Source organism: Zychaea mexicana (genome assembly GCF_025766255.1).
Source record: "Zychaea mexicana strain RSA 1403 chromosome Unknown BDB00scaffold_165, whole genome shotgun sequence".
NCBI lineage: Eukaryota > Fungi > Mucoromycota > Mucoromycetes > Mucorales > Lichtheimiaceae > Zychaea > Zychaea mexicana.
Genome location: NW_026516828.1, coordinates 60,031 through 79,420, shown reverse-complemented (window position 1 = coordinate 79,420; position 19,390 = coordinate 60,031). Strand labels below are relative to the sequence as shown.

At 37.5% G+C, this 19,390-nt stretch overlaps 4 protein-coding genes across 4 annotated transcripts; all 4 read left to right on the top strand.

The window, feature by feature from the left end:
• The first annotated feature begins 1,022 nt into the window (after positions 1-1,022).
• Positions 1,023-1,959, top strand: BDB00DRAFT_173349 (uncharacterized protein). Its single transcript, XM_053116328.1, has 3 exons — positions 1,023-1,342; positions 1,410-1,809; positions 1,890-1,959. Exons 1-2 carry the CDS (start codon positions 1,076-1,078, stop codon positions 1,626-1,628), a joined length of 486 nt encoding a protein of 161 aa, XP_052973118.1. The 5' UTR covers positions 1,023-1,075; the 3' UTR covers positions 1,629-1,809; positions 1,890-1,959.
• BDB00DRAFT_879228 (uncharacterized protein) lies at positions 1,646-3,867 on the top strand (the record flags this gene model as incomplete). Its single annotated transcript, XM_053127842.1, has 4 exons — positions 1,646-1,809; positions 1,890-2,043; positions 3,387-3,526; positions 3,603-3,867. The coding sequence occupies 4 exons, from the start codon at positions 1,646-1,648 to the stop codon at positions 3,865-3,867; spliced, it is 723 nt and encodes a 240-aa protein (XP_052973117.1).
• Positions 3,868-11,586: 7,719 nt separating this feature from the next.
• On the top strand, positions 11,587-12,499 carry BDB00DRAFT_173311 (uncharacterized protein). The gene is made up of 3 exons (XM_053116327.1): positions 11,587-11,906; positions 11,974-12,373; positions 12,454-12,499. Exons 1-2 carry the CDS (start codon positions 11,640-11,642, stop codon positions 12,190-12,192), a joined length of 486 nt encoding a protein of 161 aa, XP_052973115.1. The 5' UTR covers positions 11,587-11,639; the 3' UTR covers positions 12,193-12,373; positions 12,454-12,499.
• On the top strand, positions 12,192-12,377 carry BDB00DRAFT_775557 (uncharacterized protein; the record flags this gene model as incomplete). Its single annotated transcript, XM_053120228.1, has 1 exon — positions 12,192-12,377. A coding segment is annotated over one exon (186 nt), but the record flags the coding sequence as incomplete, so codon positions are not given.
• Positions 12,500-19,390: the final 6,891 nt, after the last annotated feature.

Genomic DNA, 19,390 nt, shown 5'->3' with positions numbered 1-19,390 from the left:
TCTGTTTTAGATTCAATCCAGTTGCATTAGCTGATGAATCTCCTTATGTCTTTTCTTTTTCTCGAAGGGTGGAGCCCAAGCCTACGTCCTTGGAGGAAAGCCCGAGTAAATCAAGATGATACCTGGTAGCAGCTGGGTAACACTGGGGTCTATCATCGTCCCTCTCTTGGTTTGCGTAGAGTTCTTTATTTTTTCTTTGATACACTTTTCTCAAGGGTGGAGCCCAAGCCTACGTCCTTGGAGGAAGGCCCGAGTAAGTTAATATAGTGGCACAAATGTGGCGAAGTAGGGATGTTTGGAAAGAACTCTGTGTAAAGATGATTGTATATTTTGCGTGTAACTAGTTTAATAAGTTTTTCAAAATGTGTACTAGATCCACACTATATGTATAGCTGATAGCGCGAATACCCCTTCGCTGGAGAAGCTTATGATGCACGAATGAAAACCAGCTTCGGCAGTTATTGGGAGTATGTCTGAACAGAGCAGGTCGCGTATACAACAAACTTATGATATACAAACAAAGAATTTATAAAGTACGACAATAAGCAGCGGTGGCTATAATCTAGTGCATTGATCGATCGTTACTATATTCCATCATTCGGACTGCTCATTAGAGCATCTGCAACAGTGATTTTAAAAAAATGTGGGAAGACTTTCAATGAAACTCTGTGCGGCGTTCTATCCCTAGATCGCTTTCATAGGAGCCGCCAAAAATTCGTGTTGAGGAATTTCGGGTTTCACATTGTCCCGCACCAGAAACGCGAACACCCATTATCAACCTGAGATAAATACTCAACTGGACACATCCAGATGTATACACCAACAAACATCACTTTTTCCATATTTATATATGATCCTATAGGAATTAAAATTTAGCTGACCTAAAGTATGAGATAGCAGAAAGATGATGTGTATAGTAAAAGAAAAGTAGTTGCTCTAGAACCATCATTAGATGATTAACAAACGCGAAAGAGTGTATGGAGTCTGAATTTTTTTGACCCTGGAAAGAAGTGGCTTGGGTGTTTTCTTCCTCTTCCCTGCTCTTTCTCCAACTCTTTTTTTTATTAATTGCAGAATGAACTCTAGACATCGTAACCAACCGAACTCTACTTTACCAACTGTCACTGAAGCACTTAGTGCTGGCAATTTTGACTACAACAACAACTATCTTTGCAAGAGATGCTGCAGTGAGAAGCCTGGAATGGATTTCAGTGGTAATACTAGACCGTATAGAACCTGTGTGGCCTGCCGTACTAGAGACACTCCACCCGAAATTGTTCCGTTGGATGACATGGTAATATTGGACTCTTTATATGATTATTATCCTGCTGCAGATGATACAGTAAGTACATATATGTATTTTAAATTTTTTCCACTAAATTCTTGATCATTTACTACATGGTATGCAGAACGATCATTTCTATTGTTATATAATGGTTGAACTGTATATGGAATCGATATCGATTGATCAATTGATCGAGCGAATCTTGGATGAGGTGATCAGTTGCAATGGGCATCGATATATGCTGAAGAACGAGGGGGCCCCTGAGCAAGCATTCAATCTAACCCTGATTGGAATGCGCTGGCCTCTGCATTTGCTTCTGCAAGTTCCGAAGACAGAAAAATAACGTCCAACACCGTCTCAATGGATTCGCCAGAGAGCAAAGCGTATAAGCTTTCATCAGAAGACAAAGAATTGATAACAGCAATGTACAAAAGATTGGATGAAGAAAGAATGTGGCGTCTGAGTATGGGGACAATTGTCGAAAAGCAAATGGAGAAAGTTGCAGCGATATGCAATCATGAACAGTAAGTAATGATAGTGTTTTCTTCTACTACGCTATAACCTTATGCTCGGTATATCTTAACTTTGCTTTGCATTTGTTTAGCTTATCTCACTCGCTCATTTTGGATCCACAAGACAATGTTTGGGCCCTTGTCTTCACTGAGAAGGAGATCCAAGAAATAAAAAGTCATCAAGCACCGAAGCTGAAGACCATACCTGATGAAATGAATGAATACATTGCCAAATATAAAGGTTTAGTAAGTTGGCCACGATCAACTTCATTCTCAGGGGACCGGTTGAGGTTATAATGATTATGCTCTGATTTATTGGTACTAGTTGGACGAATAGTCACAATAAGTTGGTGTAACCAAAATAATTTTCATAAAATTAAATTATGTATGTCTTGGCATGCATATATTTAAAAATTTTAAAAAAATAAAAATTGAATTTTTTTTATTATATAAAAATAACACTTCATAATATTAAACATGAACAACATAATCACATTCAACAATGACAAAATCGTTCTTGATACCAATAAATTAAGTATATTTTTAAATAATAATAATATAAATATTAAAGAATTTGCTGAAGAAACAATTTATGAAAAATATGATATAAATTATAATATTAAAAAGAATAAATTATTAATAAAACGTAAAGCATCAAAAAAACAAAAAGACTCATCTAAAAATAATTTAAGTAAAGCGAATAATAAAAGAGATATTATTTCTATTAAAAAAAGTAAAGAGAAAACATTAAAGGAAAATATAAAACTAAAGGAAAAATTACATAAATATGAGAACTACTATGAAAAACCCGATACATTACCTCCAAAAGAAATAGTTGCCGAAAATTCAAATTCTCAGTAATTTGAAATTCCTCATATTTCAAATACATAGACAAAAGAAACATATGCTGAAAATTCAAATTTTCAGCAATCCTCAAATCCTCATATTTCCGAAGCAATGTTAGAAAACACCTCTGGTGCAGATGCCTCACAGGGTGATTCTGATAACGATGAATGTGAATTAGGTGAGGGTGAATATATGTGTATGATTGCATGTAAGCCCTGTATGGATAAATTAAATGATACTTATGATTGTAGTTTTATTGATGAACTTATTTTAAAACTTGAAAAGGAAAATTATAAGTATAAAAGGTTTTTCAATTCATACTTTAGATATTATATTGATTTAATAAAAGCAAAAGAAACAAATAGGGATGATATTATGCAAATGTGTCAAGAGCAAATGCAGAAGTTAATCATTGGATATAGTCAGATATATACACATGAAAATGAAAGTGAAGATGAATATAGTGATGATGAATATAGTGATGATTCTGATTAAACTTGTATCGGCCATTAATGGCTATACTGTTTAGGACAGGCTTATTAACTATAACAAAATCAATAAACAACTAACAGCTAGACAAGTAATAGCAGGACACCTCAACGCTAGAAACCAGCTGTTATAAAGTGAGCTTGATTGCTGACTCATTTCGCTCTATACATTTTTGATAGGTCGAACTAGAGGCAATTGAAGAAGTTAATGCCCAACACAGGTTCAGTCGATTGAAAGAACCATACTTGCATTAGATGAGCACGTCCATTGCTAAAGTACTCGACTTGCTTTATTATAATTATCTTGGTAAAGAGCGTAGTGAATCCGATCTACTGAAACATGTGTGGACCATCATCGACTGCTGCTTCTACCATGATACCATCGATGTCTTCTCGTAAGTTCAGCTTATATGCATGAAGGGCATTGAGGGCGGTGATATAGAACAGTCAGCTCATAAATATCTATTATAGCGGGGAGCAGAAAAGCAAGAGCACGAACAACCGAGTCAACAATGACCGTTCAGTAGCAGCACAAGAGCCATGCCAACGCAGAAAAGTTGGTTCAAAAACTGACTTATTGTTTGCCACTGACGTCGTTGAGCTTGGAACTGCGGAAGCCGGAAAAGACACTGATATCAATAGCACAAAGATGATATCAGAATCCGGGTTTAAAACACCCAAAGTCCTAAAGGACATGTTGTATCATATGGTGAAGGAAACACCAGCAAAACTCTGAGCGGTGCGAACATGTAGGTTCACTCTTGCCGGTAAGTTTTTTAGCTAGCTAGTATTCAACTGATCAAAGTATAGTAAGATTACACTCTTGCTCAACGGTTTTTGTATGCTAGGTACAGCATTGATGGCACACATCCTTGATTATCTAGCTGGCTATGTATGTCGCATCAACTCTCTTGATCGATGGTTATATTTTCCAAGCAGTGAAAGGGGTATGTATCCTAGTTGTAATATTTCATAAATTTTAAAAGTTACAAATTTTTTAAGAGTTACAAAAATTTCTCATAATTACAAATTACTTTTAATTATTTATAAAATTGAATTTTATATTTATAAAAAAGATAAATTGTATAATGGACCAGCAAGATTTAAATCAAAAAATAAATAATGAAGTTAATAAAATTATTATTAATAATTAGAAATTTTTAGAATCTAATTGGCCTATTATAAACCATAAGTATAAACATCGTACAGAAATAAAACATATTAAAAATATTAAAGAAATTAAAAAAATTCTAGTTGATAAACTTAGATATATATCAGTATTCTTTTTTTTATTAATATTATATACTAATTATGAATATCCTGGACCTTATTTCGAAATAGAAAAAGGGTTATTCCTATTATATCATTTAGTATCAGGTATATCAGGTATAGAAATTAATAAATATTTGCCTCAAGCAACATATCATAAATATTATAAAAAATTTTGGATGGATGAAGATAATTACAAACGAATAAATAAAATAGTTAATAATTCTTTAGAAAATATGTTTTCAACAGTAAGATTACATATTTTATCATCATATAGATATAATTCACTATTATTTAAGCATATTACAATTATTATTGATGGACATGATTCGCGAATAAATTATGTTAATACTGATATAAGATGTGAAAGATTATTTTCTTATAAATTTAAAAAAAATAGTATACGAACATAAATTGTATCTGATATGAATGATATGATAATTTATACATCAAAAAGTGATTATTGTTCTGATAGTTCTGATGGCTCTATGTTCTTAAATATGAAACTGTATAACAAATTAAGCAAACAAGATGTATTAGCAACTGATAGTGGATATACTTTATTTATAAATCAATTGATAGAACTTTCAAGTGAAAAAGGATATGATTTATCTAAAAATAATTTTATATATCCAATCTGTAAAGAAATTAATGTAAATTTAACAGCAGATAAAAGACATTATAATGACATATTTGGTAGTTTTAGATCAAAAATTGAAAACCAGTTTTCAGAAATTGGTAATAAATACTATAGATTTAATAATAATAAATCCATAGTAAAAATGAATAATATAAAATTTTATAATCTTCAGTTTCGGGTTGCTTGTTTACTAAAGAATATAAAAAAGTTTTGTGATAAATTTAATATAAATATACAAGCACATCATAAATTATGGGAATCTGATGACTTTGAATTTCCATTTGAAGCTAAATTAATAGATATTGTTATTAGTAATTCAAGTGAAGCTGCATTAAAAAAGATGAAATGATCAAAGTACAAGAACAGTTTTTAAATTTTGATATTGATGATAATATGAATATTGATAATGAGGTTACTGAAGATAATAACAGTAATAATAATGATAGTAGTGAAGATGATATTCCTAAGTTTAATGAAAAGAAAAGAAGACGTAAAGGTAAAGGGAAGGAAAAAGCTATTAATATAAGTAAAGTTAGAAGTATAGAGGATGAAGCATATGAAATAGAAATTATAGTTGACCATAAAATTGAGTATAATGAATATATATTTTTTGTGAAATGGAAAAATTATCCATCTGTAGATAATAGTTGGTTGCATATTAATAGATTCAATGAAAAGGATTTAGTAAATAAATATATTCTAAAACATCATCTAAACATATAATTTCATATTATTAAGGTAAAATATTATTAAAACATAACAGAAAAGGATTTCCAATGATTAATTTCATTAGTCTTTTTTTCTTCTTTTTTTTATTATATTTATATTTGATAATTCTTCATTATTCAATTTTTTATTAAATCTTTGATTTTCAGCAATATTATCTACTTATATATCTTTTTTTTCAATTTTTTTTCTTTTTTTTAGTATATGTTTTTTACTATGTGAGCAACAAAGAAAGTCAGGTTTATTATCAGATAAGTTAGTTCTTATTTTTTTCCCACAAAACGTACCTTTCTTTTTTCCTCTTTCAAATTTATATGTACAAAAGCTATTATGCATCGAAAGATATAGGAAATAATCAGTAGAGAATAAATTTTTTATTTTTCTATTAACTTTTTTATTAACTTTTTCAATTATGTTTTTTTCAATAAAATGATTAAATTCAGATTGCATGAAAACATCTAGTTCATTGCATAAATTTGTACATAGTTGATATAGTTGATGGGGAGAAATTCAATTAGGCAAACTATTTTGAGAGCACTTTTTATATTATAAAAAAAATTCAATTTTGTTTTTAAAATAAATTATTTTAATATGCACAATTTAAAACTCCGGATTGGAAAAAATATCATAAATAGACGAAATTTTATAATAAATTTGTAAATATCAGACTATGAGATGTTCCACAAAGTAACTTTGTCACACGTATCGCTGCGCTATTTAAGATCATCTGGAATGTGAAAGAGATGTTGAGAGACGTTGTTAAAAATATCAACAGCACCGATATCGATTTTTCTTTTGGCATCTCGCCTTCCAGTATCATGATACCACCCTGTATCACGCCCACCAACAGTAAGCGCAAGGCAACAGGAAGCTCGTCCACAAACATGTCACCAAAGAAACCCAAATCTACCGTTTAATCCTCATACCTCCTGTATATACCTTCATCCCATATGTCTTTAAAACTTCTCCTCTATTATATAACTGCCTGTATATATATTCATCCAGTATGTCTTCAAACTTCTTCTCTATATATGACCTCCTTATTATGTTTATGCTACTATTTTCATTAAAAGTTTGCTTGATTATCTTTGTTTGTACAGTGAACCCCCGCTTTTTGCAACAGCGGGAATACTGTCAAAAAAGTTGCAAAATCTAGGATCTGCAAAATGTGAATATGTTGCACAAGTGGGATCGATAAGCTGGCAATCACATCTTTCCTTATTTAGTTTAAAGCTCTTAAATAATAGAATACAATAAGAAGTTAGGTAAGTGTCGTCTATCATCTGAACAAATTGTTGTGAGCTTCCTTAGTTAAGAATAGAAATCAGGGCCTTTTTTTATTTAGCGTTGCACCAACCGAGATAGTGCTACTCTTCGGCATCATACGTGCTGCAGCACTGAACAAAAACAACAATAAATACTGCATCTTTTGTTATAAGCAGTACGTGCCAAGCTTTTCCTTACTTCACTAAAAGAGCAGTTAGATGATGTGCTGCCTGCTACTACATGGTTTAATGTTGTACTGTAGTCACATAACAAGAATGTATGTACATACTCTGAAGAATTCTGGTATGTTCTAATGATGTGATGATCTACTCATAGGTCCGGAGGAACCAGTTAGTAACTATGTAGCATGGTACAGATTACTTAGCAACGCCTTGACTGTAATGACTTCTCTCCATGGTGATAAGCATGACGAGAGGCATCTTCTTGCAAGTTGTGTTTGTAGTAAAGGCTGATAAATAATAAAAAAGATTGTCATAAGTCATGTAAAGGCTCATATAAAAGATGAAATCTAGTTAGTGATAGACAGGGTCATAGATGTCAGTTCTGTACTTATACCTATACGTAAAAATGTGTATAATCAGGAATGCTACGCCTGTTCTTAACAAACGTTTGTCGGATGAGCTCCAATTATGAGCGGTAGAACAGTCGAGTTTATAGTTACATAAGCGTGATATATATTGTAACAACGTAGAAAAAGTGGGAAGTATATTCCATGTCTTTCTTTCTAAGGAAAATAGATTGATATGACTTTAAGTAATCTTTAAATGATCACATTCTTATTCTGGTTGAGTACTGTATAAATAAGATACATTAGCGTGGTAAAAGAACTCACATCCAATGTTTTGAGAGAGTATTGCGGTTGGTTGGCGAGCTGATAAACAACGCTGTTGCTGAAATACTCAAAAAGTATGCATCTGAAGAATGGCGCAAGCGTGTAGAAATGGAAAACTTCATTCTTTAACTGCCAACAACGAATGTAAAGATTTGTCTGTGAGTAAATGACTTGCCTTTTCTCTGACATATGTAGCCTTTGTTTTTACGAATAATATATCGGTGGCATGGTGGCACCTATTAGGTACTCACAACCACCCCAAATAAATGTTTGTCGAATTAAATTTTTGATTTTTGAAACTCTATAGATTATTGGTGATGTGAGTAAGCTAATGATTTTATTTTAGAATTATATCAACTAAGGAGGAGTAGTATGTATAAGATATATTTTCTCCAGAAGCACACGTTTACGCAGGAGCTGAGGTGTTTAGTGATATTCGTGGAGTAAAGCTATTATTGCCTCGATTTGGCGATTTATGTAATACTTCACACATAATATCAACCGTGTTCTTCGTGTTTTGGTATATAAAATCGGCAGCGAGTTTGTTGTTCGCCAAAAATTATAAAGCGTATTAAGATTTCCAAAGGATGCTTTATTCTTACAATTTCATGCCCAGCGGCTATCACCTGCTTTTGGTTCATTCGTTATTCCTTTGATGAATAAACAATTACAATAAAATATTATATTAAATTATATATAGAGAAAAAAATATAATTAGAAATTTAATATGAAAATTTTATAATTCTTATTTATGTTTTAGATACTTTAAAAAAATGTTTAAATATATTATTATATAATACATAATTTATATTTATTTAGTTTTTAAAAAATTATTAAATATTTTTATCATTTTAAAAATACATTTCAAAAATATATTATTTATTATGAATAAAAATTTGTAAAATAAAATATAAATGATTTAAATAATTGAAAATAGCGGAATGGTAATGAGCATCCCCTCCTTTAGGCAAGGAATACTTGGACGCAGCCTAACTCGACAATGAGATTTAGAGGTGGAAGGTTGCAGAGGGAGGCAAGCCTTTCACGACGTGTTTAAAATAACAACAACTTTCCTTAAACATAATATATTATTTATTTTGTTGTTGTTGTATATTTATCTTTCCTTTCATTATATCTTATAGCAATTTGGGCTTTTCTAGGACGGGAGCAACGGCGCGAATTGGTTGCTAATTTGATTGCAATGGAGCCTATCGTGTCTGGACCAGATAGTCCTGCACTAACGTAGATAATCACAAGTTGTTTTCAAACAGTCGGTTTTATATATGCAAGAGCAGTAATTTGATGTGCTCCTTGTTCTCTTTTTTGGAATACAAACACCTATTGATGAAGCTCACATACTCACTTGGTCCCATCACACATACAAACGTAGATGGTATATCAAAATTATATAGTCGGTCTGGATCATTGTTGGTCCAGCCTGATGTAAATATCTGAACCGAACATTGCTCTTGCATGGCACTAATGGATCGTTTTGTTTGCTCATATTACTGACTTACTGATGGTCAACTTTTCGGATGCTGAGACCACCGGTCAGATTAGTATGAATGAATGCGACAATAACAAAAGTCTCCCGCGACACACGCATGTAAAGAGCACCCTTGACAACACGTGTGACCGATGTCAGGCGTACTCGTCGTTGTAATAATTGACAAAGAATCCGCGTGATCCATGGACTGCAATGGCGGTTGTATTGTTGGGTCCTCCAGCCTACCGAATTCTCCAGCTTTTTACTACCAGGCTTATATATAGCGAAAAAAAACAAGGAATAGTAACTTGTCTTTCTCTATTTTGAAATCAAGTCTCGGTGCTTGCAGGAATACAATAGTACAAGAGATGCATGGAGACATATGGCGTTTCATGGAGATTCTTATATTGTGGTCTGTTTGGTTGCCCAATCTCGCGATGTAATTGGCCGCGAGATCCGCGAAGTCACAACGCGGAGTATTGTAATAAGATCTTTAAAAAGACTGTCACACTATGCCTACATACAACGATACATATATCAGGGATAAAGGGGGATAATAGCAAAAAAGATAGGAGCAAAATATAAACGACTAATCCATACCTCAATGAAGGAGGAGGACAGAGATACAACGACTGCAGAGCAGAGATACAACGTCTGAATGAACAGAGATAACGTCTGAGAACAGGGATATTGGAGTACAAGAGCAGATCAAAACTATATTATAATAATCGTCCATTAATGACCATTACGAGGCTATCGAGCCAAGGAACCCTTCTTGCCCTCACATACGAAGTGAAACCGATGAGAAACGACTTGACGAAAACGGCGCCAAGAGATAGAAATGCAGGGAAGAAAGAGATTGTTTATTGATAATTGCTGTAAACGAAATAAATAGAGGATTGGGTGATCCCATGACAGATAGAGGCAATAGCGGGGCCGACAGGACCACGTCACACAATTTTCCACCTTCTACAGGAGGTTCGTAATTGTAGCAACCCTTACCAAGTATTGAACGTGGTGAGCAACAGGTTTGACATAATAGCAGATGCGCAAGTGGTTTCGCTAAAATGTATTTTTCTCACTCTAATGGACTTTTTCTGTTAGGCCTCGTTGCTAGGATACAATGAGCGCTCCAAATGTTTTATGTGAAAGGAAGATCGCAGTAAGTCAGAAATCGTAGTCTCACTTAAGATCTGTTTTAGATTCAATCCAGTTGCATTAGCTGATGAATCTCCTTATGTCTTTTCTTTTTCTCGAAGGGTGGAGCCCAAGCCTACGTCCTTGGAGGAAAGCCCGAGTAAATCAAGATGATACCTGGTAGCAGCTGGGTAACACTGGGGTCTATCATCGTCCCTCTCTTGGTTTGCGTAGAGTTCTTTATTTTTTCTTTGATACACTTTTCTCAAGGGTGGAGCCCAAGCGTACGTCCTTGGAGGAAGGCCCGAGTAAGTTAATATAGTGGCACAAATGTGGCGAAGTAGGGATGTTTGGAAAGAACTCTGTGTAAAGATGATTGTATATTTTGCGTGTAACTAGTTTAATAAGTTTTTCAAAATGTGTACTAGATCCACACTATATGTATAGCTGATAGCGCGAATACCCCTTCGCTGGAGAAGCTTATGATGCACGAATGAAAACCAGCTTCGGCAGTTATTGGGAGTATGTCTGAACAGAGCAGGTCGCGTATACAACAAACTTATGATATACAAACAAAGAATTTATAAAGTACGACAATAAGCAGCGGTGGCTATAATCTAGTGCATTGATCGATCGTTACTATATTCCATCATTCGGACTGCTCATTAGAGCATCTGCAACAGTGATTTTAAAAAAATGTTGGGAAGACTTTCAATGAAACTCTGTGCGGCGTTCTATCCCTAGATCGCTTTCATAGGAGCCGCCGAAAATTCGCGTTGAGGAATTTCGGGTTTCACATTGTCCCGCACCAGAAACGCGAACACCCATTATCAACCTGAGATAAATACTCAACTGGACACATCCAGATGTATACACCAACAAACATCACTTTTTCCATATTTATATATGATCCTATAGGAATTAAAATTTAGCTGACCTAAAGTATGAGATAGCAGAAAGATGATGTGTATAGTAAAAGAAAAGTAGTTGCTCTAGAACCATCATTAGATGATTAACAAACGCGAAAGAGTGTATGGAGTCTGAATTTTTTTGACCCTGGAAAGAAGTGGCTTGGGTGTTTTCTTCCTCTTCCCTGCTCTTTCTCCAACTCTTTTTTTTATTAATTGCAGAATGAACTCTGGACATCGTAACCAACCGAACTCTACTTTACCAACTATCACTGAAGCACTTAGTGCTGGCAATTTTGACTACAACAACAACTATCTTTGCAAGAGATGCTGCAGTGAGAAGCCTGGAATGGATTTCAGCGGTAATACTAGACCGTATAGAACCTGTGTGGCCTGCCGTACTAGAGACACTCCACCCGAAATTGTTCCGTTGGATGACATGGTAATGTTGGACTCTTTATATGATTATTATCCTGCTGCAGATGATACAGTAAGTACATATATGTATTTTAAATTTTTTCCACTAAATTCTTGATCATTTACTACATGGTATGTAGAACGATCATTTCTATTGTTATGTAATGGTTGAACTGTATATGGAATCGATATCGATTGATCAATTGATCGAGCGAATCTTGGATGAGGTGATCAGTTGCAATGGGCATCGATATATGCTGAAGAACGAGGGGGCCCCTGAGCAAGCATTCAATCTAACCCTGATTGGAATGCGCTGGCCTCTGCATTTGCTTCTGCAAGTTCCGAAGACAGAAAAATAACGTCCAACACCGTCTCAATGGATTCGCCAGAGAGCAAAGCGTATAAGCTTTCATCAGAAGACAAAGAATTGATAACAGCAATGTACAAAAGATTGGATGAAGAAAGAATGTGGCGTCTGAGTATGGGGACAATTGTCGAAAAGCAAATGGAGAAAGTTGCAGCGATATGCAATCATGAACAGTAAGTAATGATAGTGTTTTCTTCTACTACGCTATAACCTTATGCTCGGTATATCTTAACTTTGCTTTGCATTTGTTTAGCTTATCTCACTCGCTCATTTTGGATCCACAAGACAATGTTTGGGCCCTTGTCTTCACTGAGAAGGAGATCCAAGAAATAAAAAGTCATCAAGCACCGAAGCTGAAGACCATGCCTGATGAAATGAATGAATACATTGCCAAATATAAAGGTTTAGTAAGTTGGCCACGATCAACTTCATTCTCAGGGGACCGGTTGAGGTTATAATGATTATGCTCTGATTTATTGGTACTAGTTGGACGAATAGTCACAATAAGTTGGTGTAACCAAAATAATTTTCATAAAATTAAATTATGTATGTCTTGGCATGCATATATTTAAAAATTTTAAAAAAATAAAAATTGAATTTTTTTTATTATATAAAAATAACACTTCATAATATTAAACATGAACAACACAATCACATTCAACAATGACAAAATCGTTCTTGATACCAATAAATTAAGTATATTTTTAAATAATAATAATATAAATATTAAAGAATTTCACTGCGCTCGTAGGGAGGTATCCATAAGTTTGAAGTAATGGATTTTCTTGTGGATATACTATAATCCATAAGAAAATCCATAACTTTTAAACTTATGGATACCTTACTTGCAACTTTTCTTCCGTGAAAATCCATAAGTTTGAAGTTATGGATACCTCGAGTTAGTTTCTAGTAGGATTTGGGGGGTATAGGCACAATAGGATGCATGTCTGCTGCACCTGCAGTCTATGTGGATCAATTTTAATTCTGTCTGTTTGCCGCTCATTTGGGATCGTACAGGAGCAACACCGATAAAACTATTTTAAAATATTCTATATTCATCTGCAGTATCAATGGGCAACGTAAAATACGATGGGGTCCAGTATTACAAAAATTATGACGATTATTTGCAGGATGGCGATAAAATAGCAGAAAGCATGTATGCGGTATTAAAAACGATGGATTTTATTCAAAAACAATAGCGCGATATGGTGTGCAGCAATCACAGTATTAAAAACTACGGAATAACTATGTCTATTCTAGTGCTAACGAAAGAGAACGGAAGCAAAATAAAAGGCTTTGAGAAAGGCACGGCGTAGTAGAGAAGAGCAGGTAAGGACATCAAAGCATCGTCTACTAAAGTAGAGTATAGGATAGAAAGCAATCAATTATTAACAAAGCAGTGCTTGTTCAAAAGAAATAACAAAAGTAAAAACACCCCCGAATGTACTTACAATGATGACTCTCGGATGAGATGAGATCTACAGAGCTGGGGTATACAAATAATATGAGATCGCTGCAGTTTGCAATGTCGACTAGGCAATATGAGAAAAAGAATATAAAATACTTACCAAGGCTTGCTACAACAGCGCTTGAATCGTAAGCGGTGTCTCTAGATAACAAAGTGAATGTTTGTTTAAAAGCGAGTTGGGAAGTCATTCGATAGTAGGAGAGGAGATATAAGATAAAATACCTTACACTGTATTGCCGGCGGGAGTGTTTGAGAAGAGAAATAGAAAAGAAAATGGAAAGAAAGAGGATAATTATGAACTTCAAGTCAATGCTACTTTATATACTCCCCATTTATGCTAGCCAAATGCACAATATAAAGGAGGGGAGCTACATAGATCAGCCTACAGATACAGATAAATAAATGCTGTAAAAGACGTGTTTTTTTTCTTCCTTGCTATTTCACCGCACATACTCTTCTTGTCTTTTTTTTTGCAAACGTAAATACTGGTCATTCATTAGTGTCTTTATAGTCCATAAAATGTTGCTTACTATTAATGTTATAGATGTCTTCTTCAAACAACAACAATACCAGTAATATCATCAACGACCGTCGTGCCCAGCACCAGTTGCGCGTGGCGGAATCGCAAGATCGCTTGTCTCTCGCTTCTGTTCTTGATTCCAACAGGAAGCTCCAAGCCGAGATGACAACCGTCAAAAATCAAATTACGGGTTTGACGAGCGTCATTGACGCTATACAACAACAGCAACATACAACTGCTACACCAATCGTTGCTAACGGCCAGCAGCAGCCGGTGTCTTCTTCCGTGACACAGGGAGATGCCAGTGCAAGAGTGACTGTAATAAAAGAAAATAAAGCTTCTTATTATTGTCTTTTAACTATGTTATATTTCTATGGTAGGCGGCTATCCATTCATGCGTCGCCAGTTTTCCCGAATGTGATCGCTGGAATTTCGAGAACAGCTTCAGACATCGGGATAACCAGATAGTTACGACAGCTGTATTGGGCTTCGTTGCTTCGAACCCGAGAACGAGTGGGTTGCTCAGCGACATGGATGTTCGCAACAGAGTGAGAGCGTACTTCAATACGCTACGCACCAAGTCGCGCACCACTGAGGCGACAGCTGCTCGACGTGGTGTGGAAATCAGGCGGTATTCGCGAGTCTACAAAGTTAGTGCGCAAAGGGCGAGTGTATGTTCAAGTGCTTTCTGACGTAAATATTAACGCTCAATCACGTATAGAAATTGAAGACTCGCATTGCCACACGCCAGCGCCATGCAGAGGATCTGGAATCGCGCTTCCCTGGATGCGAGCGTCTCCTTCGGAGAGAATGTATGTCGCCGGAGATGAGTGACGATGAAGAGGGAGGACGAGGACGAGTGTTGCGACGTTTGGTGCCTGCCTTCAGATCGAGCACGGTATTTCATTATTCAAGATACTCACGAAAATCCAGTGTTGTGAAGTATCGGAATAGTTGCTAATATTATAGCGATACTTTGCATAGGCCAATGAGTTCTTCGACGATTTGGACGCGAAGTCCAAAGCCGATGCCGCGACTGGGACAAGAAGGCCCAACGGGGAGTACACCAGACTCCTGATCCCAGGCAGTGACGTCCAGATCGAGCAAGACGTGCTCAACACTTTGCCCGACTGGGCGAAATAAAATTCTTTTTTTTTATCGCAATCTTTATTTTTTTCTACAAAAACACTTTCCTAGCAAGCGGTATCACTATGACTCTTGCAGTATTGGCAATTCTTTGCGAGCCGAACTTGACAATGGCCACCTGCGAGTGAATCCGGTGGATAGGCAAGATGGAGTCAGTTCCTTCTGCCATAAAACTGCTCAACCACTCTTCCAGGCCCTCATCTTCGAAGCGTTGCTGCCTTGCTGCTGCGCGATACCAACGGACGAAGGCAAATGAGTGCGTCTTCTGTCTGCCATCAACGAGGAGATTGTGCTTGAAAAAAAATTGGACTTGGCCGGTCCACGCAACGACTCCATTACCCTGAATAAACAAGGCTTGAATGTAGGACCCACGCAAAGATCTCGAAGTTGCTGAGCGGTAAGTCTGTCCGAAAATCTCGATTGCTCGAAATGTTTCCACCCCGTCGTGCACTATGAGTGTGTGAGGATGGATCGGTCGTTGACCAGACTGGGCGCTGATGACGGTATTTTGATCATAATGTTGCTGATAGAAGCTGACGAGCAGGTTTACGCGATCATCTGGCAGCCGTGTTGTTTTCCACTTGTCATGGAACTGATCGTGTCAGGGGGCAACGGCTCGCTACCATCCACGTCGATATCCGTGTCTAAGGATAATTGAACGAAAGCATACGGGTCGAATGGCGTGTCATTGCTGGTGTATGAGACGAGGGAGGATACATATTGACCGGCCATTCGTACAAGCATCCTGAGCTGTTGTGGTAGCTGAGCAAAGCGGTGAGCCTCGTTCGTCACGAAATCAAGAGCACCGGCCTTCTCGATGAATCGCTTCATGAAGGTTACCTCGAAAGAGTCCTTCTGGTTCGTGTACGCGTCCTTCAAGAAACCGTTGTATCGCTCGAAGCTGAACAACCAATGTGCGTAGACCGGCCCGAAGTCTTCGATGGTGGTACGTAAATGCAAGTGCAAATGCATGTTGGGCGTAACAAAATCAGGACCGTATAATGCTGCACAACCACATATGAAACGCTCGAATAAAATGTGAGCTTGGTCGAGACGCTCATATGTGGCCGTGGTTTGGACAATGTGGCGGCACGCAGCGACGAAAAGCATCCAGTTCGCCATGTGATCAGGAGGGAGGATGGGTTTGAGGACAAATGCGGAGTAGACGAGCGTCCATGTCTTCCAGTCCTCAGCCGTCATGAAGCCAAACTTGCGCTGGATCTTGCGCTTCAGGGTAGGCATTCCAGGCGGCAACACAATCCCGTCAGCGCGCTCTTGCATAACCTCATAGTCAGCTTCACGGAAATAACCAAAAGTCCTCCATCCAGACACCATCCGAGCGGCAGTCCCCAGAAACAAATTGTGCATCACATCAATAAGTACGGACGAGACTGGATCAAAGTAGTGAAGACGATGGAGCTGCGACCAGCGCGTCCCTGTCTCACGCTCGACGTTGTACCGTGCTCTTGGTGTTGTTGCTGCTAGCCATTGCTGCGCGTCGCGTAGGTTACCCTCCTTTGTCCGCAGGTCCGAGGACGGAATTTGGTGACCTGAATAATCCAGCTTTGTAGTGCCTGGAAAAACGACAAACTCGCGCGTGCATTTGCTACATGCTCGCGTACTGGCATGCGAGGTGAAACCACCAACCTTCCGAGCAGCAGGTATATCGCAGGTAACGTTAAGCAGAGCTGCGCGAATCCGTGTGCCTTGTGGTTCTTGGAATGTGCTCATTTCAATGCCATCGTACAGAGCAATGAGATCGTCGACTAATGGCTCAAGGTAGTGGTTCATCTCATAGGTCTTCGGCTCACTTGGTCCAGGCATAACACCTACAAGTATGACGTTCTCAACTTTTTGGCGGTCGGCACGAGGGAGGTTGTTGATGGTGATGTAAATGGCGCCACACGAGTAACCGGTGTCAAAAGGCGCAAGCCAATCGACGTTAAGTGTCAGCATCAACGAGCGTGGGTCTTCAACAAAGGTGGTATTGTTGGAATCCTGGAGACTGACCCATTTCATGCCATCGTACACATCGCCGAGATCTCCTGCTCTTGGAATCCGACGATTTCGCCACCCAAGGATTTTGTCCTCGAAACCTTGACGCATGAAGAACCTTTTCACGGCTTGTTGTAAGGGATGGTAAGTATATTCTTTAATAGGGGAGCGACGGTTGTTGGTGGTTGTTTTAAATAGAGGTGTATTACAAGAATCTCCGTCGATTATGCTGCTTGGCTTGGTGCATCGCTCGTGCAACGTTGGTGACGGCAGATATATGGCGTGGCATTTGCTGCAGGCAACATATTTTCGCAGATCCTGTGTCAACCGGTTAAAGCCAATAGCTTGTCGTATCCCAGCAATTGTAGACGGAATAATGGTGTTTTCGGGAGGATGTGAAGGCCGGCGAACAAGGTTATGATGAATGTGATCAGCATGGATGCGACACGCTCGGATAGGTGGTGGAGTTGGAATAAACAAATGAAGATGAAGACGAATATCAATGGTTGTGGGACGGAATCGAGCGGGTTTGTTGCGGCTAGGATTGTTGGCGGTTCATCTATTGCATAGCAGTTATTAACCCTGATATTTTTTCCACATTATTTCTAGCACCATTACTACCACTAACCTGCTGTATCATCTTCGACTACATTATCGAATTCGACGTCGTCAGCCTGGTACATCAATTCATCGTCATCTCTTTCTTGATCCGCTACTGGTTGGTCACCTCCAAATGATTCATACGGCAAGGTTACACCGGAATCCGCCGCAGCTTCAACAACTAGATTCCAACAAGGAACACACAGTCAGTTCAACAAAGCGCAACACAGTGCAACATCGCAACTCACAATCAATATCATCAACAAAATTACCATCATCAAATACGTCGGCGTTATGATCAGGCAGCTGTGGATCATCGACTTCCATCTGCATATCGCCCCCATCCACCATCGGCAGAGTTTGATCTACATATGGCGGATCAGTATAATGCAACATTTGATACGAGCGTAAAAACTATTCTGTGAAAGCTCTGCTACCGTACCGTTGAATTCCTGCTGTAAATTATACTGTTCGTCAGCCCTGACATGATCAGTATACGCTCTCAGAGTGACTCGACGGTATCCCTCCGGATGTGCCCGACAATTTCGACAAAAGCATAACATGAACTCGCCGTTCAAGTTGGACATCGTCAAGGAAACAAGGGTACGTGAAGAATATCAGTGGTGGTGTAATAAGTCTGTTGCTTTCTTCGCTCTCTTTTATATCTTTTTCTAACAATCAATTCTTTATCTATATTATAGCACTCATCGTTACGGTGCAGACGCATCAGACTACTTCATTATTATTTTAATTTGCACATTGGCGCTACGCGCATGTTTTCGACCACGTTATTGATTGTTCCTCAGGAAATATCTTGGCGCCACGAGCGCATGATAACAGCGGTATCAACATCACTACTTATTTTTTTATTTATATTAATATAAGCTTCTTGGCAGTATGCGCACGTTGCTAACCACCAATTTATTGATCCTTTCTCAAGAAGCATCTTGGCGACATAAGCACATGATAATACCAAACGTTTTTTTTCTACGTATGAACGTTACTGATCACTTTTAATTATTGTTAATTTAGGCATGAGCACATGTTGCTAGCAAACAAAAGATCGTGGCAGCACAAATACACCATCGAGCAATCGGGTGCCCATATACGTTACTACCCAACGTCCTTCTCTGCGTCGCGTGCTGTTATTAACGAAGTATTCGGTATGTCTTTACATCAGATTATTTATAGAAAAGGAGTCTGTAATAAAATATCAAATGAAATATTTGTATCTGATTTTCGAGGCTACGTGAGCGCATAAGGTTGAGTAGCCTTTTTCTGATAAACCAAAACATTTCTCTCTACTGGTGCCTCGTGAAAAGGTTGTCTTTCATTTCTTCCTTCACGCACTCTTCCTCCCAAATCGATGCGCCGTCTCTTCGCATTGCCTTTCAGACGGCACCATTTCGATCCAATTCACTTTCTCACATTCTGTTAATCAGCGACGCGCAACCATTCTAA